The sequence below is a fragment of the Diabrotica virgifera genome, chromosome 9 (assembly GCF_917563875.1).
Source record: "Diabrotica virgifera virgifera chromosome 9, PGI_DIABVI_V3a".
Taxonomy (NCBI): Eukaryota; Metazoa; Arthropoda; class Insecta; order Coleoptera; family Chrysomelidae; genus Diabrotica; species Diabrotica virgifera.
In genome coordinates, this window is record NC_065451.1 from 216,653,895 (window position 1) to 216,679,969 (window position 26,075).

At 31.6% G+C, this 26,075-nt stretch overlaps 1 protein-coding gene across 1 annotated transcript in view; it reads left to right on the plus strand.

Annotated features, from left to right (window-relative positions):
• LOC114337166 (cell adhesion molecule Dscam2) overlaps positions 1-26,075 on the plus strand; it is a 477,141-nt gene that overhangs the window by 167,555 nt on the left and 283,511 nt on the right. Inside the window, exon 4 of the mRNA XM_050660810.1 lies at positions 10,251-10,400. Within this exon, the coding sequence (XP_050516767.1) occupies positions 10,251-10,400 (150 nt within the window). The remainder of the gene's footprint in view (positions 1-10,250; positions 10,401-26,075) is intronic.

Consider the following 26,075-nt stretch of genomic DNA (forward strand, 5'->3'; position numbering starts at 1 on the left):
TGCTCCCAAACTATTCTCTCAGATTCTTCAGCCGCGAAATTCGTCTTCTTCCGATACTTCTTCTGCCATCTATCTTTCCTTGCATTATGAGTCGCAGGATGCCATAGTTCTCACCCCGCATTACATGTCCGAGATACTGTAGCTTTCTTTCTTTAATTGTAACTTTAACTTCCTTCTCTTTACCTATTCTTCTCAATAATTCACTGTTCGTAACTCTATTTTTCCAGTAAACCCTCATAATTATTCTATAGGTCCACATTTCAAAGGTTTTAAGTCGTCTCATTGTCTCTAGATTTAACGTCCATGATTACATTCCATAGTATAGTACACTGTGTACGTAATATTTTATTAGGCGTACTTTAAGAGCGAATGTTAAATCTTTGTTACATAAGACTTTTCATTTTCATAAAATTATAACGTGCTTTTTCGATTCTGACTTTGATTTCTGCAGTGTAGTCATTATTTTCTGAAGTGTTCCTAGGTAAGTGTACTTTTTTACTCTTTCGATCTCTGGCCCTCTACTATCAAGATTTCGTTAGTGTTATGGTTGATTTTACTAATTTTCATAAACTTCGTCTTTTTGATATTGAGAGAGTCCGTGTTCCCTTACTATTTTACTCATGAGTCTTTCCAGGTCTTGTAAACTATCGGCTATTATTACTGTATCATCTGCATGTCTGATGTTGTTAACTAAGACTCCGTTTACTCTTATGCCGACTGTTTCATCTTCCAGAGTTTCTCGACTTACCTCTTCAGAAGAAGCGTTTAATAATAGAGATGATAGTATGCAGCCTTGCCTGACTCCTCTCTTTATTTCCATTTCTTCAGATGTTTCTTTTGCAATTATTACTATTACTCTCTGATTGTAATAGAGGTATGTTATTAGCCTTAAATCTCCTTTATCTAGGTTTTTATTTTTTAGAATTTCCATTTCCTAAAAATTGAAAAACCAAAAAATTGGTCTTCAGTAAAATCATGACACAACCAGCACATATTAGTATAAACGGCAATCAAATTGAAAAAGTATCAAGTTACAAATACTTGGGAACTTTAATAAACGAAACTGGAGTCCCAAACAATGAAATAAAAAGACGTATCGAAATTGCCATTGCCACCTTCATAAAAATGAGAAAATTCTTCTGCAACAGAGATATAAGCATCCCTCTACGATTAAGAATGCTAAGTGGCTACGTATTTAACACGCTATTATACGGTGTAGAGGCCTGGACTCTCAAACAGAACAACATAAAAAATATTGAAAGTTTCGAGATGTGGTGCTACCGTCGAATGCTGAAGATAAGTTGGGTTGAAAGAATCACAAATCTTGAAGTAATACGAAGGATAGGAAGAGACCCAGAAATTTTGTTAACGATAAAACGAAGAAAACTCGAGTATTTGGGTCACTTGATGAGAGGTCATAAATACGCATTACTTCAAAATACAATGCAAGGAAAAATATAAGGAAAACGGAATCCAGGCCGTAGAAGAATGTCATGGTTGCGGAATTTGAGAGAGTGGTTTGGCTGCACCACTAATGAACTTTTTAGGTCAGCTGTAAACAAAGTCAGGGTAGCCTTGATGATTTCCAATCTCCGATAGGAGTGGCACAAGAAGAAGAAGAAAAATTGAAATTGTTCAACTTTTTTGCTTAATAAGACGTATTTCCACCTCTTCTACGAATGACAGCTTGGCATCAACGATTGATACTCGAAATAAACGGTCTTAAGGTATTCTCGTCCAGCTCATTCCAAATTTGGAAAAAAGGGTTGCAGTTCCTGCAGAGTGTTTGGTTAATTAGAACAATTCCGCAGACGTCTACCAAGCAAGTCCCAAACATTCTCTATAAGATTAAAATCGGCACTATTTGCTGATCATTAAAAGTGACACTATCCTCACTATCCTACACTTCTTATCGATGTAACCAAATTTACAACACTTTTGTTTTGTATTCCTTAACTAGACAACTACTATTTTTAGAAGGAAAGTAGTAAAACAATACAGATGGTTAAGAAATGAATAAAATCGTTGATTGAGGTATATTTCAATCAACGATAAAATCAACCAAAATTCGAATAAAATAATTATGTAACGTTTATAACGTTACACACTACATTGTCATTTCCTAAAAAGTTATAATTGGCTCTATTATTTTTTCTTCTATTATCATACCCACCCAGTATAGATTATATTAACAATAACATGCAAATGAAAATGACACAGCTATCTATAATATTTTATTGTTAGAAGACAAACGATGAATATATCACTAAAATATTAGTAACACTTCAACAAGAAGCACATTATTCATTGTAATAATCGTTAATGATTGTATGCTAATACATCATTTGATACATTAGTAATTAGATATTTACACACATATAACTGTGTTTTAATCGCCGTCATTACGAAACGAGCACAGAAAGTATCTATTTATTTCCTCAACAGATTTAATTGTTCAGTATAGATTGTGTTGTGAAATAATTACTTCGTTTTGTGGAGGTTGTCAATAAAATTAATATCTACACGATAGGACAAACATGCAGAATGTCCTAAATGGGAGAGATAGTGTATAATAAGAATGTATTATGAGAGAGAAATGCGAAAAAACATCAAATACACTAGAACTTGAACAGAATCAAAATAAACATAAACTAGTTACTATAATGTCTGTGTGTACTATTGGCCATCCAAATCACTATCACGTCGATCCTGACTGTACTGTAGAGGTGTGGCGATGTAGCAGCCCTGGGGTCTAGACTACCAAGAAACGATGAACACTTTGGTTTGATTTTTGAGAACGTCTGCTAACAGAGATGTTGCTTGGTCTTCGTCTTAATTTGCTCTGATGTGTAGGTGGGTGCTCCGCCTATGTCTTTTTTGAAAACTACATATTATGCCTTTAAGACACACGAAATATTATACTGTGGTCATTTAGATGTTTATGTGTTTTGGTACGTTGGAAAATTTTGTCAAAAGTGGAGTTACGTATTTTTTTACTAAATTAAAAATATTTTTAAATACTTTTAAATGTTCGAGTGAATTCATTGAGGTAATTTTTAGTATAATCCACTCTCACGTCAGTGTGCCATTTATCCCATCTGGATATCTTAGATATATACACAAAAATCAGCTGGGTTTATCACGTTCAACTAGTTTTAATAACTTTCTTTCCCTCTAGACAGGAGTCGCCTATCTTTTTTGATCTATATCAGCGTTTCCTAACCGGTGGGTCGCGACAGATTTCAGGTGGGTCGCGGCGTGGCTCTTACAGTAGCTGAGTAGCGAACAGAGCACAGAATAGCGTATCATAATGGGTGAGGGATGGGTCGCGAATATGAAAAAACATCAGAAGGTGGGTCGCCAGACATAAAAGGTTGGGAACCACTGATCTATATGTATATAATTATTACATTTTCAAAACACAAACAGATAGATAGGGGGATAGAGTGGAGAGGACCCTGTGTAACATCCAAGATGTCTATTCAATATTTCTTCCATGTTTACGTATTTATGAGAGGTAATGAATAAAATTTTAGCGGAATTTTAAAATCATTGACGGATCCCTAAGATTTGTTCGGAAATGCATGATAGCACAGCTTGTATGACAAAAGAGTATATAACACCTCAGTGGCGCAGAACATAAGTTTATTTATGGCCAGAAACGAAATAGTCAAACACCGAAAAAATTGAATGACATGATAGTGATATATTTTATAGTGAAAACTTCAATTGAGGGATACTATAGTTATTTATGATATAAGTGTTAAAAGTACACGTTTAAGGTACCTACTTAAAAATTGCTTTAAAAATGTACTATTTAACACGCATATCATACAATATTTTTTCTACAAACGTAATTACAGGACAATATCTAAATAAACTTTTACTTGAACTTGACTGACATTCTATTTTTATATTTTTTTGACATTACATCAAAATTGTATATACGGTCAATACAAACTGCAGTGCCTTAAAATTTTTAAAGCACTAGTGTCTTAATAGTTGTTTATGATATAAGTGTTAAAAGTACACGTTTAAGGCACGCATGTGAAAGTTTGCAGAATGAGAGATAGCGAATTCTGCAATTCACGAGTGCCTTAAAAATGTACTTTTTAACACGCATATCATACAATATTTTTTCTACAAACGTAATTACAGGACAATATCTACAAAAACTTTTACTTGAACTTGACTGACATTCCATTTTTATATTTTTTTGACATTACATACATCAAAATTGTCTATTCGCGGTGTGCAAGTACTTGGAAGGGATACGTGAAACGATCGTGCGCGAATAGCGGAGAAATATTGCAACTTTCTTAAATAATTCGAAATTGTCAAATTGACGTACGTTTCATATCTACTGTCATTGAAGGAGAAAAATTATATGTTGCTCCACAATATTGATATGATATGCAATTATTATAAAAAGGTAAATTTAATTAATTGTATTTTGCTTGCAGTACTGCATTTTAATAACTAATTTTATTTACTACATACAATTGTTTAGGTTTTCATCACATAACCTGAATCTTATTTTTTCTTCTTATTATTTTTTTGGGCTATGGCCTTGACAATTATCCAGCAACCAGGACTAACGTAATTGGTCAATACAATTAAAAGTGCGAATAAAAGTGCAGAGCGTAGAAATAGGTGTCGCTTTGCGCAACTTGCACGGTCCCAATACGGTCAATACGAATTGCAGTGCCTTAAAAATATTTTGAAGCGATAGTGCCTTAAAGTAGCATTTTTAACGCACGCATGGAGTGCTAAAAATTGCATTTTTAACATGGTTGTAGAAAAAGTAGTATTTTTAACGCTCGTATGGAGTGCTAAAAATTGCATTTTTAACACGGTTGTAGACAAAAAGGTTTAACAAGCAATTGGACTTCGTAAGTCCTAGGTTTTCACAGGAGGGGGTGAATTTTTAGTGTAACTTTGCGTCGATTGATGTACAGTTTCACTATTTTTTCACTAATTTTGAGTCATTTTTGCCAAACTGCCGGTATTACCTTTTTAAGAAAACAAAAATTGTACAAAAATATGGAATATTCAATCGGGAACTTGTTATAGAATGAAAATACGAGTATAGTCCACTCGCTAAACTCAGACACAACTGGCTAGTAATTTTAATAGGTAATTTTTTTGTTTTTGGCCAATTTTGCCAAAATTGGCAAAATTACTAACTATATAGTAATTATTTTTTGCCAATTTTACGAAATTGGCAAAATTACTTTGCTAAAATCACTAGCCAGTTGTGTCTGAGTTTAGCGAACCGACATACATGCAAAACCCATAACAATCAAGTGTTTCAGAATAAAAATTTTACTTCAAGAATGAGGATTTAACTTTTATTGTTAAAAACACTTTGGCTATTATTTACTTTTATAAATACTTTGAATTATAAGTTTTGTTTCCTTTTATATTAACTCCTATATTTCATGGGAATAAACAACAATTTTAGTTAAATTTCTCGTTAATTCTCATTAAATATAGGAGATAATATTAAAACGCCACCAGAAAAATATTCAAAAGTGTGCTTCTGTAGTAAGCTATTATTTTTTCAATACATCCTTCTAAACTGCTAATGGTTTTAGTGCTGTTTTTATAGAGGGTATGCTAATTTTGTGGAGCAATGTAAATACATAGCCTATTTTTGACAAGAGTAATTTAGGACTAAAAGAGGTGTGCTGTGCGTTGTGTTTTTATGCTCTTCAATATTTTCTTTCATAACAAAACGAGACATTCTGTAACTACATAACTGTAATCTGAGACAAATAATGAATGACTTGCTGTGTTGTTGTTACGAATGAAGCTGTTCAGATTTCGATCTACATTGATTTGTACTGTAATTGATCATCTCATTGGTTGAATTTTTGACTGACACGTGTTAATTTGCGGCAAATCAAAAAAATAAAAGTTTGGACATCTGGAACTCCTTTACAATTTCCTTTCCTATCTAAACCTTAACAATTTACCACCTCTTTTAGATTTAGTAGTATTTATAGTGCATATTGAGTGTACGGGTAGATTAATAAGGTAATACATATCAATCGATATTCTTACTCTGCTGTGTTACAACTCATACCAAAAACAGTCTTCTACAATATAAGATAAAACTTATTTTTTAGGTTCAGTTGAATGAAAGTACAAATATTTATTACCCTATTGAGATATCTGTGCATATTCTATTAAAAACCAAAAATGTTTTTGCTCTTTGTATCATATTACAGAAGATTTCTTTTTTTTTCATATCAATAAAAATAGCATTTGTCTATATTATGGCACTATAAGTAAAAAATCACAAATCTAATCAATTAACTTGAATTGTTAATTAATTTTTTATTGAAATCATTTCATGGTAATTGATTATTTTTGGAATTATTATGCTGTAAACATTTCTAGTACCTATACATATATATTTTTATTGATTTTTCTGGTAAAGAAAAAAGTCAGCGGTTTTAATTTTCCTAGAAATGTTTATATGATAAGTAGTTAGTAAAGTGAAGAAATATAACAAATCGGTAAAGAAAAAGGAAATAGATTATACATTTTTTTTGAGTAGGTATACATAGATATATATATATATATATATATATATATATATATATATATATATATATATATATATATATAAATATAAGCTTATACAATTAAATATCTTATATTAAACTACATGGATTTCCATATCAGAATTATTCTGATAGGTGTCCACTTATTTCATATTAGTTTTAGAGTCAGTTGATGTTTGACCATCTATTTCTAGGTAATTTTATTGCCTTTTTTCCATCTGGCCATTTTAACGGATCTCTTTTCTGTCATTCTTTCTATATTTCAACAGGAAAATAAGTTTTTCTCTGAAATTTGAAAATTTGTAGGTACTTATCAAGTGTTTTTAGTTAATATATAGTGTGGTGCAAAATTATGAAATAAGTTTATTTTTTCGAGAATGGGCGATTTTCGAGACAAATACCGAAACGGGTCGATTTTTATTTTTAAATTATGATTTTTTGGCATATTATGTATCATACTAGTGACATTCTAGTGATGTTATCCACTTAGACGTTAAGATATAATCGACGATTTTTCATGAATATCTTGGATTTCAGCAAGACGATGTACCCCCCACTTTGCACTTCCTTTTGGTGTGTGTTTTAAACCTATTGTTTTCCTAAGGGACGGATTGGTAGACGATGAATAATAGAGCTGCCCTCGAGATATCAAAATCTTATACTGCTTGATTTTTTTTACGAGAATATTTAAAATCAAAAGTTTACTTCGACCGACCACGAAATTTACAAAATTTAAAAAACAGAATTAAATGGGTGGCAATTTGAATATTTTATTGAAGCAAAAAACAATTTTTATTTCCCAACTAAACATTTTTTTCTATTTTCTGACAGCAGTAAAATGTTTTTTTCTATTACATAAAATATAATATAATATACTTATTGTATAAATTAATTTAATTCAAAAATTAAATATTTTTCGGTCACCGTGTATAAATAATTATGTAATTGTTTTTATCACTGAATAGCGAATTGAATAAACTTCCAAATGGGCTAGCACACGATTCCTATTCTCATTTAAAAAATCATCGATTACGTTATCACGCCCAGATGTATAAAAAAAATAAAAATCGAGTTATTCCGGGATTTATCTACAAAGTCTCCTGCCTATTCTTTAAAAACTAAATTTATTCTATAATTTTGCCCTTCACTATATAAATATAGAAAGAAAACTTACTTATTTACGAGATATTTCGGATTTTTTTTAGTTACCAACGATTAAGAAGAAAAACGCCAATTCTTTCTAATTTATAAGGATCATTAAAATTATCAATATTTTAAATAATATTTTGTTATTCAAAACATTTAAAAACTTCAAAATGTTGTATTATAGAAGTTGTAGAATTACTTAATACGTTGCTCCGACAAACAGGAAAATACGGCCAAATCGTTAATTCTCAATAGCTGGATAATTTCAAAATCCTGAGAAAACCCGGTTTCGCTGACCTATTTCTGGAATATATTAAAAATTCCTGATATAAATATCAACACTAAATTCCAAAAAAAATTGTAGAAATTATTGCACCTTTCCTGAAATATCAATAACTGTTTTGTTATATTTTTTCGCAATATACCAATATCTCTGTAACAATAATCGTACGGAGACTTTTTCTGTTCTTTATTTTATAAAGTTTAGTCATACAAAAGTATTTTCATTACTATTTATATTACTCGAATATACTTCCATCTTTATATAAAGTTCCAGAATTAATCCCAGTATGATTGTTGTTATAAATAATATAGATCTTTTCCAGACGTTTGTATGTAAATGTACTGGTTTTATTTATTTATTATATTTAACAAACCAGTGATAGGTATATCATTTATTAAAAATACTAGGATTGTTCAAATGGAAACACATTTGGTCGAGATATGCTTCTTTTCATGAGCATTTTTCAGAGCGTCACAAATGATAGAAAAAAAAAGTAATTCCGTGATAATTACATGAATGACATTTATTCTAACGTGACATTTTAGTTAAATCTGACAGTTGTCACATTTTATTTGCAATTTGGCATAAAAAAAATCAATTGTGTTTATTGCATTTATAAAATGGTATTTTCTTTGATTTGTATAGTCATATAAATTGTACAGATTATATTCGTACATATATTATATAATTCGTAAATCATTTTTTTCGATTATAGCGCCATCCATCGACAACTAGAATAATCACCGAACTAGAATAATTACCAAAGTAATCACCGACGAGCCTTTCTTTTCTGGCACATACAATTTAATGCGTTAGAAAGAAATCGAAAAACTGTGACGCACTGAAACATGCTCATGAGAAAAAGATTACCATCGTATTGGTAGCCACGAAAAGGTATTTATTTGAGATTTTTGGTCTAGATAATCTAGAGCAGAGTTGTAGGAAAAATACCTCTGGGAAGATATCCAAGCCGTTGGGTGGACCAAACAAAAATACTGATTGACCGAGAATTTCATGAAGAAGGACAATTAGCTCAGGACTTAGAAGAATGGAATTGAATTGTAAAAAAATTATATAAATTTGATTTTGTCAGCACATCCTTCTCTATAAGAGATTAGTACTGAAAATAAGGAGCTTATACAGATGGTGTGCTAGAAGTGTATTAAGCTAGAAGTTTTAGAATATCCACCTTACACTTCCGACTTGTCACCTTGTGATTAAAATCTATTTGATCCGTTAAAACACTCTTCTAAATGAAGATCTAAATGTGTTTTCATTGGACAACTATATACCAAACAATATTTGACAGAATTTATAACTTTTTTACAAAGAATGAGCTGGAAAATGATCTATTATTAGGTGTATTAAATTGCAAAATACATTGCCCTAATTGAGGCGTGTATTTTGCGATCGATGTAGATATAGTGTGATAAATAAGGTCAGCGTAGGTCTACTTTCTTTGCATTTTTATTTTCGATCAACTTAATATACTCCAAAGCTCGATAACTTGGTTGAGGGAAGATTAGAACTCAATCTTATCAGAAAACTTTATTAGAGACAATGTAGAGCTTTTAGTAAGAAAAATTAACATCTAAAATACTACACTAATCACAAAAAGGATCGCATAATTTTTGAAACAGAAAAAAAGTTTAAAAATAATTTTTAATTTTTAGCAGAGTGTTTCATTTTTTAAACAATATGATTTTTATCTTACTGACTTTACGGAACATTATCTACATGTAAGCAATTTTAAAGTGTGGATACTGTTTGCTTAAATATTTTCTGTATATCTTCTTATAATGAAGATATAAAATTTGATGAGTAATGTATCTTTTTATGAGTTTAAAACATCTTTTTTATAGTCTTTGGATCGAACTAATATTTTTTATCGGAGCTTTTGACCTTATTTTGTCACGTTATTACAAATACTGAATGACATTTTTGTATTGGAAAATATATTTTCAAACATATTTTGAAAATCTTGAATACATTTTAATATTATTAGAAAATAAGCATTGTCAATTACAAAAATGTTTCTCAGTGTCAAAATTTTGTTAAATAGAAAGCCCTAAGAAACTTTATATATTCTGTAAAGTGTTTTGAATTCACTCCTTGCTTGTTTTTTAATAATTTCTGAATACTTGCAGTATATATAGGTTTCTTTGCCTTCTTTAGGCTTTTTATTTGTAAATCTCTTCTTACTTTAGTCCCCCATACATAAAACTATAACATATTTTGTGATTCAACAGACAGCAAATACCTGGTATTACCTTCTGGAGAACTACATATCAAGGACGTAGGACCTGAAGATGGTTACAAGTCGTATCAATGCAGGACGAAACACAGGCTCACCGGCGAAACCAGGCTCAGCGCTACTAAGGGACGTCTAGTCATTACTGGTGAGTGAATTTTGGTGTTTTTTCTATTAAGAAAAAGGTTCAAACATGCTGTTCTAATGTTATGTTGGAGTAAACAGCTCAAAAGTTAATTAAAAAATTGAGTGTTTGTATCCAAACATGATTTCTCAGTTTTACACTATTTATTAGAAGTAATATTTCAGAATGTTTCATTTATGGTTAAATATTCAGATGAAATAAGATTTTGAACAAAATTAAATATTTTTCCAAGAAAAAAAACAGATCTTCTTGGGGTGTTACACGTAATAGTTTTAGTCTGATAATACAGGGAAAGACTGATAATACTGACGTAAGACTGATAATACACGGAAAGATAAGAGGAGGAAGGAGTATAGGACGAAGGAAAGTGTCCTAATTGAAGAAGTTAAGGGACTGGTTTAAATGCAGTTCTATATAACTCTTCAGGGCAGCGGTAGATAGAATAAAGATAGTGATGATGATATCCAACTTCCGATTGGGAGACGGTACTTAAAGAAGAAGGCCTTTAGTGCTCAATTTTGATTCGAATTTAATAGCTTGGGATTATTTTTAATGCTATTTTCTACGTTATAACCATTGTATTATCGGCATATCCTATTATTTTCATGCAAGCCTTATTTATCGGTTTTACTTTTTGTAATTATTCGTAAAAAGTCCCAAGCAAGTACAAACAAACTTCCTTTTCATTAGGAAAATCTAAAAAGAAGCATTTTTTAAAAAAACTTTCAAGAAAAAAAGTAAAATATCCTATCGGGATGACTTTTTGGGGAATCTAAAAACTCATTTTTGGTCATTTCTAAAATTTTGTTTTGAAAGAGGCCCCATTTTGAAACCTAATTACAAAATGTTTTATAGGTATTAAAATTTTATTTGACTGGGCTAATCTGCTTTTGAAATAGAAAATATCTTTCACCGTTAGATTAACACAGATAAGGACCGAAAACTTTCATAATCCTCTTATCTTGCAGAGTGTCATACATAAGAATGCCCTGAAATATATAAATATAATAAAACAACGAAAAGCGGAAGAAAATGGAAATAGTGTCTACAATGTTGAAATAGTCTTGAGATTGTTAATCTCAAACGTGTTTTATTTGGTATTCACAATAAATATCACAGGAATGTACGGGGTGTTGGAATATTCAACGAATATACTTACAGCTCTCCGTAGAAGGCACATTAGATAATATATAAAACTACCACTTTTACAAAGGGTTTTTGTTTGAAGTCTTCTAACGACGGAATTGAAGATGCATCGTAGATACATTTATTCTGACGCCATAAAATGCACCGAAAAGGACTCATACTTTTTGTCAAGGATCATAACTTTTTCTATTTTCACTATAACCCTGAAATCAAACAGAAATCTAGTGCAGTGCAAGACTCCAAAATCTTCGAGAATACAAAAGCGAAGATGAACAAGTTCAAATTCAAGATGCTGTTGATTGGTTTCTTCAATATACAAACTTCAATAATTTACATGGAATAACAGTTAATCAATATCACTGTCTAGAGGCTTTACGAAGACTCCGAGAAAATAATTCGCAAAAAGGGCCCAAAATGTCGAAACAGAACTCGTGTATCCTCCTGTCGACTCCTATTTGGCCAATCAGGTCACAGTTATGTAGCACCCGCTCTCTTGGCCAGATTTAGTACCTAGTGACTTATATCTGTACCTAAACACCAAATTCTGCTTGAAGGAAATCTGCTACCAGTCATTAGAGAACGTAATACAAAAATCGGAGCAGTTTCTCAACAACAAAAGATAACCTGCAGCTTAAATTTTTTTTAAATAATCGTCAATACTATGATGATTGTTACAATTGCAATCTGGTCACAAATGACCAATGAGCAATTTAAATTTAACCTAAATTATTACTGTTTCTTAAAATTAAGAGCTTACCCTATTGCCTCTCTTATTTAAGGGGGTAGGTGCAAAATCTTGGTCCATTGCTATTTAAATGCATTAATTTTTTTCAAATCCTGAGAAAACTAATAAATATTTTTGAAAAATTTAAACGCAGAATGAAAGATTACATTATTACCGAGGGCCGAAAGTCCCTTGGAATAAACAAAAAGTTTCTTTTGAATGAAATATTTAAAATCAAAAATCACGCGAAATTTTCTCTTTTTTTTCACCCCCGTAACTTATCAAAATAAACATTAGTTTCTCGGGGACTTTCGGCCTTCGGTAATAATGTAATCTTTCATTCTGAATGAATGTATTTAAATAACATTGGACCAAGATTTTGCGCCTACCCCCCTTAAACTAACAAGATACTGTACCATTATATCAATAGGTTCGTTAATCTTATTGTTAATAATACTTATAGCCGAAAAATAATATTTTTTAAATGTCTTTTTCTAGATCCAAATTTATCAATTTCACAGGTCTCTCTAAGATAGAAAGAAAATATTTGAACTCATAATAAATTTTATTAGAAAACCACCTCTACATCACTTCATATTCAAGGCCTATTTTCGTCCTCTGTTGTAAATTTATGTAAAGTATCTAGTCCAAAAATATTCTGACACCTGAAAAAATACCGAGTTGTCTTCTCAGATAAAGAAAGAAGGATTTAGTTGTGAAAGTATAATAATTCAGATTATGAAATAAAATTTATGTGCCTCACGCATTTTGACCTGTTCATAAAACACGAAACTGTCCTATTTGATTAAAAAAAACCCATGAAAGAATAAATAGGACTATTTGAGTTTACAAGAATTTTACTGTTGCTACATAGTGTTAGCAACCGCATGTTTGAACTTTAAACACTTTCTAAAACTGTTGCAAATTACTAGACGAAATCAAACTGAAGTTATACTCAAAAATGTTTCTCTTACGTATTTTTAACCTTCTTATATGATGCATTACAAATAAATGTAAAATCTATATATTGTTTAGTTTTAAGATATGCTGTGCAAAATGCGCATATTAGATACATTTTTTTGCTAATTGTGCAATTTTTTCTGCAATATACAGGGTGTCCCGAAAAGATTGGTCATAAATTATACCACACATTCTGGGGTCAAAAATAGTTTGATTCAACCTAACTTACCTTAGTACAAATATGCTCATAAAAAAAGTTACAGCCCTTTGAAGTTACAAAATGAAAATCGATTTTTTTCAATATATCGAAAACTATTAGAGATTTTTTATTGAAAATAGACATGGGGTATTCTTATAGCAGGAATATCTTAAAACAAAATTATAGTGAAATTTGTCCACCCCATAAAAAATGTATGGGGGTTTTGTTCCCTTAAACCCCCCCAAACTTTTGTGTACGTTCCAATTAATGCATTATTGTGATACCATTAGTTCAACACAACGTTTCTAAAACTTTTTTGCCTCTTGCTATTTTTTAGTTAAGCCAGTTTTTATCGGGATGCGGCTTCATTTTTAATATGTTTACATAAAAATTTTATGGGGGTTTTGTTCCTTTAAACCCCCCAAATGTTTGTGTACGTTCTAATTAAACTATTATTGTGGTACCATTAGGTAAACACAGTGTTTTTAAAACTTTTTTGCCTCTTAGTCTTTTTTTGATAAGTCACCTTTTATCGAGATCTTTCTTCTTTTTCAAAATATACCTAATAATGTAAATTATAAATAAATTTTCAGATTATTAAAAGCTCTCTATAATCGTACTTAACCGTATACAAATATGTGGTGAATTCGAAAAATATTCAAAATATCTCGATAAACACTGGCTTATCAAAAAAGTACTAAGAGGCAAATTTTTTTTTAAAAATATTGTGTTTACCTAATAGTGCAACAATAATACTTTAATTGGAACGTACACACAAGTTTGGGGGGGTTTAAGGGAACAAAACCCCCAAAAGTTTTTTATGGGGTGCACAAATTTCACTTTAATTTTTTTTAAGATGCTGCTACTATAAGAATGCCACATGTCCATTTTCAATAAAAAATCTCTAAGAGTTTTCGATATATGAAAAAAAATCGATTTTCAGTTTGTAACTTCAAAGGGCTGTAACTTTTTTTGTGTGCACTATTGTATATAGGTAAGTGAGGTTCAATCAACCTATTTTTGAACCCAGAATCTGTGGTAGAATTTATGACCAATCTTTTCGGGACACCCTGTATATTTCTTCTACTTAATTTTTTCTTTATGTAAGTATAGTTCTTTTTTAAAATACGAACTATAGACAAATTACAATGGGAAAACGGCAGAGCAATTGAAACAAACATAGATTAAAATATAACAACGTAGAACATCCTTGGCAGATTTTTAAACAGAGGTTTATAAAAATAGATCCAAGTAAAAAAGTGTTTACAATAGTAAAATACAAGGAAAAAGCCTGGATAGCAGATAAAATTCTAGAAATACTAAATGAACGAAGCAAATATAAGAACCACAAGATCCGATACGATCGATAGCAAGAAATAAGGAATTAAACTGTAGAAGAACTATCAACCAACCACACAAAAGATGGAGGTTGGAGATCTGGAGCTATAAAGATTCTTTAAATTTCTTTCTATCAGCAAATACTAGTATTATTACTTTTGGACGAGGAAAACGTTACCTACTTAACCAGTTTAGTCCTGAAAAGTCCCAAAATGTTATGTGTGTTATGTATACTGTTATATGGTTGTGAGACATGGACAGTAAATACCACAATGCTCAACAAATTAGGAGTATTCGAATTTTGGTGTTCTATCGACGGTCCTAAAATATCGTGGGTTTCGCAAACTTCCAATGAAGATGTTCTTAAAATAATGAATTTAAAAGGTCTGCTCATAAACATCATAAGAAGAAAAACGGAATATTTCGGATATATAATCTGAGGACCTAAATACCATCTACTTCGCGTTATAATACAAGGAAAACTTTAGAGAAAGAGATGGATTGGTCGAATGAAACTTTCATGGCTGCGTAATATTGAAACAATGGAGTGGTTCCACTGTAAGAGAATATTTCTCGCAGCAGCCGATAGAGAAGGGTTTGATTAAATTGTAAACACGATGACGGCCAACGTCTGAATACAGACATGGTACCTAAAGAAGATTACTTTTCTGTCCTTAAAAAACCACAAAAAAGTGCTTTATTTTAGATTTATACATTGACCCCCGCCTCTCAAATACTTGTCGCTATAAAGTAAGCAGATAATACAAAACCTATTCTTTATAAATCACCCTGTAGATATAAATAGAAGTTGCACAATTTTTGTAAAATATTCACAAATTTGCTGCGCTAAATACTGTTAAAAACAACCTGAAAACAGTTTTTGATTATTATTCTTTTCACGTTGTTATTGTATTAGTTCATTCACACGGTTCCGTCTAGTATTTGCATTCGGTTTTTATTATTCTAAAGACGATTTGGCTACTCGAATGATGATTTTCCCATGCTTAACGTATTTTACATTTTACGATTCTCGTTAATGAATCAATTCGACATTTTGACGTTTTAAACAGTGACAAAGGGCCGGTTGTTCGAACACTAATCAACATTGATCACTATCAAATACTTAATTACTGTCATAACTGTCAATGTCAACTTTGGTTGGGTTGCCGAAAACATAATTATTGATGACAATTATGAAATTAGTTAATCAATTATGTTAATAATTTTTATGTTAATTGACTAACTAATCTCATAATTATAATTAACTATGTTTTCAGCAACCCAACCAAAATTGACATTGACAGTTGTGACAGTAATCAACAATGATCATTATCAAATATTTAATTACTGTCACCAACTGTCAATGTCAACTTTGATTGGGTTGCTAAAATCATAATTATTGATTACAATTATGAAATTACTTAATCAATTATGTTAATAATTGTTATGTTAATTGATTATCTAATCTCATAATTACAATCAATTATGTTTTCAGCAACCCAACAAAACTTGACATTGACAGTTGGTGACAGTAATTAAATATTTGATAGTGATCATTGTTGATTAGCGTTCGAACAACCAGCCCTATAGCTTCTAGCTGATTGTAAATGTTTTTTTTTTTAATTTCATTAAGATGAAATTCTAATATTTTCTAAAAATGTTCGCACAATTTACTATTCAACTCGCGATACAAGTAGGTACGTTTATCAGATAAAACATACAAATTGTATGTTGTACTACAGATTGTTACAATATATTCAATATAGTCAAAAAATCGATTTATTTTAACGATTTATGATCTGAAATTGTCTATTTGCCTAAAAACATACAAATAGCAAGAAAAATGTATAAAAAATAATATATTTTAATGCAAACAAGTGAAAACATCCATTTTATTTAAATTACACATTTCACCTTTCATTGATTTAAATTCACACTTCCTCCACTATTCTTCCAGAGACCTGCTCGTGCTCAGTAGTCCCTTAACGTCTAAGGAAGTAGGTGCAAAATATTGGGCCAACGCTATTTAAATGCATTCATTTTTTTTGAATCTTGAGAATACTAATAAATGTTTTTGAAAAATTTAAACGCAGAATGAAAGATTACTTTATTACCGAGGGCCGAAAGTCCCTTAGAATAAACAAACAGTTTCTTTTGAATGAGATATTTGAAATTAAAAATCACATCAAATTTTTTCTTCTTTTTTTCACCCCTGTAACTTATTAAAATAAATATTATAGAAGTTTTGAAGGACTTTCGGCCCTCGGTAATAACGTAATCCTTCATTCTGCGTTTAAATTTTTCAAAAGTACCTACTTATTATTTTTCTCAAAATTGCAAAAAAATGGATTTTCCCAAGATTTTGCGACTACCCACTTAAAGCTTTTCCAAGGATTTATTTTACAAGGAAACCATTTGCAATTTATGGTAGTAAAACTTAATGTGTAGGTATAATAAAGCTGCTTCGAATTTTTCAAAAAAAAAAAGGTAAAACAACTTTGTTCCTATGGGTCGTACAGAGACGTTTTTTTTTATTTTTCGTAAAAATTTCAGCTTTTTTAAAAATAAAAAAATGAAACTTCAACTTTAAACCTTGTTCAAAATTAATTTTACGATATTTTCACGATACTATTTGATAGAACAGCTCTTCTTCTATCATTTAGTCTTGTAATTTTATTATTTTTTGTCTTATATCGCTGCAAAAAATTGTATTTTCGCAAATTGGATAAACAAATAATTGATTATGTTTATATGGAATTGACCCACAATTATTGGTGTAATAAAAATAACATTTTAAACTAATTGATGTTTGACGTTTAGTTTTCCACTCAGGAAATCGTTCTCACAAAAGAATTTTTCCCTATTCTCTTTTTCCCTATTTTTTTTTTGACTGATTTTCTTTCATCCATCATGGCTAAGATGTCATTGGTCATCCATTTCTTCTTTTTATTGGCTCCTTCTTTGCTCAGATATATCAGACTTACTTTTTCTATGTTGTTCATATTTCAATTTCGACACTGCTACATCATTGGTATCTATCATCTTTAGGCATATATACATAAACAATAATTGTTACTAGTATTTACAATGATTTTTAAACAAAATACATATATATGTTGTATTTATATGTTGAGTTAATTATACGATTAATAATTAGTTCGACTAAAACAATCAGGAAAGTATTTTAAATACAGCTCATATAACATTACTTCATCCTTATCATCCTCATTACGTTCAATCGTTTTACATGAAACAAAAAGCGCTTGTAAAAGTGAAACCAATTAATTCACATTGAAAAAAATGTAAACCTATTTTTTGTTATCAAAGGTTATCGATGTTTGTATAAACAATGTTTAAGTATTCCATTTTGCTGGATAAACAATGGACAAGCATTTCCATTGCACTATTGCATGTTCATTTAAAATATTCTACAACGTGAAAAATTTATCAAGATATTGCTAACAGAGTGAAAACGTTAATAAATGGTTCTATTAATTAGTACCTGTAGTCTGGTCAATTGGCTATGTCAAGGCCATTAAAAAAATAAAAAAATATTAATTAGTAAATTATTAGTGATATAAAAGAGTTGAATACAGGAAAAATAAGCCTAATCAGCTTAGTAGCATCATCATCATCTAACCGGTCTCGTCCACTGCTGAACAGAGTTTTCCTTTAAGTCTCCTCTCCCTATCTTGAGCTACCATCATCCAGTTCCTGGCAATTCTCTTTATATCGTCACTCCTTTTCTACTTTGCTACATCAGAGAACAACGAACACAGTGTTCGTTGTTCTCTGGCTACCTGTTCTACTATGTGATTGATTTTTGTTCTTTATCTGATGGTATTATGTGATATTCTGTCTTTCCTTGTGATTCCTAGCATGGCTCTCTCCATGGCCCCCTTGGTCACTACTAGATTTTCTGCTCACCTTTTCGTCAATGTTCGGGTCTCTGCTCCAGATTTCATCACTGGCGATACGCACTGTTCATTCACTTTTGTCTTCAAACATATGGGCATATCAGTTTTACATATTTTCCGTAGTTTACCAAACGCAGTCCAACCGAAACCTATTATTCTGCGCTGTATCTTGCGCGTTTGAAGAAGAAATGTGAATATAATTGATGGATTCGACCGTTACTTGATGGAAGTTCATTTTATCTAACAATAAAACAATGAAAACGTTTGTTTTCTATACTTCCACAAAATTTATTACAACTATGTGACTTGACTACAGCTGTTTCTGCAGAGTGCCTTTCGCAAGTGATTTAGATTACTATGGTTTTGCCTTTTTAAAGACTTTAACTGAAGAGGTTGAGGAGTGGGGAGCTGTTAGTCTCGAGTTGGTCATTCAGAATTATATCTGTATTTTTCAATTTATTAATTTCCATAGAATCTAATAAAGATAGTTTAAGGCCTTTATTTTGAATATGCAGAATTTGAAACTGTTCATTAAAAGAATGATTATGATCTAGAAGGTAAAGTGCGTATGTAGAAGTGTCTGTTTTTCTATTGTTGAAAGCCCTTTTGTGTTCTGCTATACATTTGTTACAACCTCCTAAATTATACTCTTTTATTAAACTACACAAACCTGACCACCCAATAAGGCCTGTAGTTTCTTTTTATACAGCTCCGTCATATAAACTTTCAAAAAAACTATCAGATATTATTACAGAATACACTAAATTTTCACCTAAATTCACCGTAAAAAATACACTAGAACTAGTTAATAAAATACAACATTTTCAATTGCCCAACAACTCCGGGCTAATCTCATTTGACGTAAAAAATCTTTTTCCTAGTGTTTCTCCTACAGAAACTTTTGTTTTAGTTAAAAATCTTTTAGACCATAATAGTACAAATCCGATCATTGCATCGGAAATTTTACACCTTCTTGAAATTTGCATAAATCAAGACTATTTTAAATTCAATAATCAAATATACACAAACAACAGTGTATGACTTATTATGGGTAATCCTCTAAGCTCACTGCTATCAGATATATTTATGAACCAGCTTGAAACAACAATTTCTAAACATCCCGTACTTAAACAGTTCTTATATTGATGGAGATACGTGGATGATATACTAGTATGCTTTACAGGAACTAACAGGCAACTTGACCAATTTCTATCATACATTAATTCACTTCATAGTAATATTGAATTTACGAACAGAATAAGTCCATAAACTTTCTAGATGTAAGGATTACCAGACTACACAACAAACATGAGTTCTCCGTATGTCATAAACCTACCCATACTGACACAACTATACTTCGTCTAATTTACTAACCGTTGCACGTCATCCGCGTCATAGCCTGTGACCTCGCATGATACCAACACGAAATATTTATTCGGTAGGTTTGTTCCTTTTTAGAATCACTTTGCCGAGTCCACTGGAATTACAGCCACTAGACATATTTTAATATATACGAGTAGAAATAATATTTGAAGATTTCTATTAATGTTAACCTAAAGAAATACACAATAATATGTTGCATTTAATTTGTATAATTGGATTATAAAGCGTTTTTATGAAGCACATTTGTTCGGAACACACTGTCCCTCTAATCAAACGAAGGTGACATTTTAGAATAAATTGGTAACATTTATTTGACAGTTGCGGTGATGACACTTCATATTTGTTTATATTCTTTACTATAAGTATCTGTTTTATTATATCTATCTACTGTTTTTTATTTACTTTACTCTAAAAAGATCCTCTACTATAAAATATAAATTTCACCTAATTTTATCACGACTTGGAATAATCGAGGTATCTGACAACTTTTTTAGTTGTTATTGTAGACATATACAAAGAAACCTACCGGCTTCTGCCAAGAGTTCGGAGCCGTTTTTTAATTATTAACAATGCAGTGCAAAAACGCTTGCACTGCAAATCTTAAAAGACTATAACTTAATTCTTGTTGTCTATTTCTTAAGTTTTTACTTATTTACATTGAATATTAATTTGTTTTGTTGTATAATCCACATTTACAATAATTATGTGATCTATTTGATTTAAAATGGATTCAGGATTTTTTTATACTTTGGCAACTATGTCAACTTAGATGTCTGGCGTAGATAATGACGTGCAACGGTAAGTAAATTAGATGGACTGTATACACAATTCATCATCCCATCCTACACAACACAAATTAGCAGCCTACCATAGCATTATACATAGACTGACAGAAATTACCATGTCAAAAAATAACTTCGAGATAGAACTGAACATCAATAAACAAGTAGCAGTAAACAATGGCTACAACGAACAGACAATTAACAAAATTTTAAACCAAAAACTCCATAAGAAAGCCCTGAAATTAGTTTATCCACCACCACAGAAAGAACCCAGTACCTTCTGCTCTATCACATATACTGGCAAGATAACAACAAAAATAGCCAGATACATAAAAAAGAAAGGAATAACACCAGCTTTCAGAACTCAACACAACTTAAGTAAATGTATTAAGAACAATAAGAGCCGAAAGAGAAAACAACTACAGAGTGTGTTTACAAACTAACTTGTGGTGACTGTCCGAAAACTTACATCGGTCAAACTGGCAGAACCTTTGACAAACGGGTAGCAAAACACAAAAGGCCTTTCAACAATAGAAAAACAGACACTTCTACATACGCACTTCACCTTCTAGATTCTAGATCATAATCATTCTTTTAATGAATAGTTTCAAATTCTGCATATTCAAAATAAAGGCCTTAAGCTATCTTTATTAGAATCTATGGAAATTAATAGATTGAAAAATACAGATATAACAGCTCCCCACTCCTCAACTTCTTCAGTTAAAGACTTTAAAAAGGCAATCCCATAGTAATCTAAATTACTTGAGAAAGGCACTCTGCCGAAGCAGCTGTAGTCACATAGTTGTAATAAATTTTGTGGAAGTATAGAGAACAAATGTTTTCAGTGTTTTATTGTTAGATAAATGTGAACATGTTTTTATAAGAAATCTTTTAATATAATGTGATGACTACTTTATGTCATTTCAATTTCCAAAAGTAGTCCTTAAAATACAAATTACTGTTCTGAAAACAATATTGAAGAATTCGATAAATATGGAATCACCTTTCCCAGTAGTGGAGATATTTTACAACTACTCTATTATATTTTTTGGCTGAGCAATGTACACCATCGTTGAAATATAGGGACTATGTAGTACATATTATAAGGACTGAAGTTGGAGCGCTAGTAAGATAGAAAGTCGGAGCATGAATGGAGCCGAATATCCAACTACATATTAGTCTTATTAATATTTAAATAAAATATGTCACAGGAAAACAGTTTCGTGCGTTGGCTGGGTATAATAGATTCTTCTCTTAACACCATTCTTCGCAGTCACAAACGTGTAACTTACCAGATCATAAAACACAACGAGAAACATAAATCACAAATGCGACAAAACGGATTTTGTCACAAATATGAGTACTATGTTTTTACGAGCATATTATATAGTTTATAGCGTATGAGTCATATCCGGCTCGTAACAATGACCCAAGCCGAGATAAAACGATTAATTAACTATGTAATTAAAACAACAGACGCACTTTTACAATTAATGTAAATAAGACATAAAGTTCAAACACACACGGAGTTTAGCAACGGAAAAGTTACATGTGTTTTGTGTTGTCGATTACAAAATGCCATAAAATCGAGACTATAATTCAGACATGTATGACATGTTGACAGTTTACTGCAGTTATATGGGCCTTTTGGTCAGAGCCTATTTTACTTTAAATCAGGCCCGAGGCACTATTTAATTTTCGGGCCCCTAATAAAAATGTATTATTTATTTAATAGAAATATAGTTGCACCAAAAATTTAAATTTGTAAGATTGCAATTTTTAATTAATAAAATTTTTAATATTTAATATTGCAATACTCGTAAATAAAATTTATATTTCAATAATTAAACATTGTTTGAAGTGCAAAAACTACCGTGGAGTTTCTCTATACTATGTACAGCATAATATAAAGTCCTCACGTAAGTATATTATAAACCAGCGGCTGCAACCACTAGCAGAAAATATTATTGGAGAGTTTCAGACGGGCTTCAGACGGAGAAGATTGACAATGGACCAAATATTTGCAGTCAAGCAGGTCTTTAGCAAATCATGGGAACACGACATTGATGTTCACAACGTGTTTATAGACTTCAAACAGGCATACGATTTCGTCGAAAGGAAGAGACTATACTTTGGCTGAACTCGCAATACCCCACAAGCTCATTAATGACACAATAAATAAAACTCAAGCATGTGTATGAGCACAAAAGCACCTGACAGACTTTTTCAAAATCTCGCAGCGATTGAAGCAAGGAGATGGGCTGGTCCCAACATTGTTTAACCTGGCATTGGAGTATGCGATTAGGCAAATGCAGACTGGACGAAGAAACCTACTGACCAACAGAACCGTTCAACTGGCCGCTTATTCCGATGATATTAATATTATGAGTAGAACATCAACACGAGCACATGCAACATACGCAGAGTATGTTAAACGAAAAGGTTAGGTTTGGAAATTAACAGAAAAAAACAAAAATAATGATACAGACTAGAAGAAATATAGTTCCACAAAACATTATACATGAAGATGACATTGAAAGGGTCGGAAAGTTTACATACCTGGAAGTAGAAATATATGCCGATGGAAAGAAGATAGAGAAATACGGAGGAGAATAACACAGACAAACAGAGCTTATTTTGCCCTCTCCCATATATTTCGGTTTAAAAGTGTCCACCGAAATACAAGGATGAGAATCTATAAAACCTTAATTCGACCAATAGCATGCTATGATAGTGAAGCATGGATCTTGAAAGAAACATCCAAAAACAAACTCGACACATTCGAAGGTAAAGTACTGAGGAGAAAACTAGGACCTGTGAATTTGGTACAACAACCAGCTTTATCAACTTTATAAGGAAACATCCCTGTCAAACTTCATCAGAATACAAAGATTGCAATGGGCTGGATATGTGATAAGAATGGGAGAGGCTAGGCTACCAAAAAGAGCACTGAACGCTTGGATGCAGGGAAAGAGACCGGTTGGAAAGCAAAGAAAGCGCTGGGAAGACACAGTAAGCAGCGATGCACAAGCATTTTTTGGAGTCCATGTATGGAGAGGAGCAGCGACAGATAAACAAGGCTTGAGGCGAAAAATAAAGGAGGCCAAGGCTCAATTTGGGCTGTAGTGCCGTAGAAGAAGAAGAACAGGATGGGAGGACGAACTTCCTTTTTGCACACTGTTGTGGGTCGTAAAATATGATAATATTGCATCTTTTTGTGCCTGCCGTTCCTGTTCTCTTGATTTTTGTTTTTTTTTTTCGTTTTTGACTGCCACTTAAATGTTTGTAACTCATAATAATAACGAAACGATTACTTAGTTAAGAAAAATAAATGTTCAAAGAAATTTAATAAAACTACTAGGTACTGATTAATGAATAGATTAGTAATGATTAATGAATAGATTAGTTGAGTTAACTTAAAAAGAACAGGACTGAAAACTAATACAAGCAAGCAATACTTTATATTTGCAAAAAAACGGCATCAAACATCAAACTATATTATATTAAATTATTTAAAAGTGAATTTTGAATAAATATTATGACAAATACGTGACTATACCTCTTGTAAATCGTACCTCTTGTTAATCTTTCGGAGGGGTGATTAAATTTTGCTTATTTTTAAAATGCCAACAAGGCAATCTACCTACTCTTATTGCAGTTTTATGATAAGAATGGTTTATGAATATAAATCTAACCAAATTTGATATCATCTCCTGTTCGTAAAATTAAATAATTTTGAAATTTTAATTTGTTTTTTCAACAAAAATATTCTTTTGTTGATCTTTTAGGGCCCCATTAAAATGCGGGCCCGAGGCAGGGGCCTCATGGGCCTAGTGGTAAAATAGGCCCTGCTTTTGGTATCAGCATGAAATAATAAGATCTAATTTAGTATGTATCGCACAGTATGGGTGGCTTAAGCGTTTAAGTTATTTTTCAGGTATTTTTCCATTTACCGTTGCAGTTTGCAGTGTATGTCAGACATGGTAAAATTTCTCCTCCTTAGGCTACGGCCAGACAAGCGACAATTTACGATGCTGTAAGAGTAAAATGAAGCGCGAAAATGGGTCCCACGGTGGGTGTAGTGGATTTCCAGTAGGATAGGATCCATTTTCCCGCTTTATTTTACTGCTCTTACAGCGCCGTAAATTGTCGCTTGTCTGGCAGTAGCCTTAGTGGATGAATTGTTTTTCTGATAATTTAATGTTTCTCGGCAACGATTTCTTTTTTTGTGTTAACTTCTGCCATATATATTTATTTCTATTAATAATTTTAGCTAGCCATAGCTCATACCATATATTATGCCCTAAACATGCAGTTTTTCTTATTACTAATAATTTATTGTGTTGTAAGGGCTGTGGTCAGGTGTTCATCATTCTCAAGATTGCTTCATTCGTTATTCTTTTGCTCCAGCTTGAGCATAGGGCATAGGGTAATAGCAGTCAAGACATACCCAGGCACCGATAACAAGTCAGACCATAACCCACTGATTGGTAAAACTAAGCTCAAGCTAAAGAAGATTCGACGTAGTCTCAACCCAAAAGAAGACATCAGGCTACTTAAAGACAAACATGCATAATAAAGTGTAACAGTATATACAGAAAAACTTGAATATCGTCATTCAAACGGATGTAATGCTCCAAGAGTTTGAGAAGTTCCACACAGTTTAACAAGACATACAAAAGAAATTCCTCTAAGCACCAGAAATGAAGAAAAAATCTTGGATGGCAAGATGACAAGATCAGGGCTCAACACTATACTGTTAAGTGTGAAAGAGAGACTTGACATTTGGAAGAAATATGTGTAATTACTTTTGCAGATGAAAACTAGAATACCATTGAAGACAAGGAATGCCAAACTGTACTCCTGATTATCATCGAAGAAGTCATGTCAGCAATTAGTAAAACTAAGGATGGTAAAGCTGTAGGGCCTACCTAATTTTGTCCAGAATTTCTCCAACTTATGGATAAATAGGGTAGAAAATGAGTATGAGTTAACAAGAGTATCATAGACAAAATTTGGATTCCCCATGCATTAGGCATGCGAGAGGCTCTATTGCTGTACAAGTGTTTCTGAAGAGTTACAAGGATGTCAACTGTGATGTATATTTATTTGTTTTATCGACTAAAAAAAGGCATTTGATCGAGTAACAACATGATAAGCTCATAACCATATTGCAAGAAGCAGCATTTAGATAATAGAGACGTAAGAATCATAATTTTACATTACAAA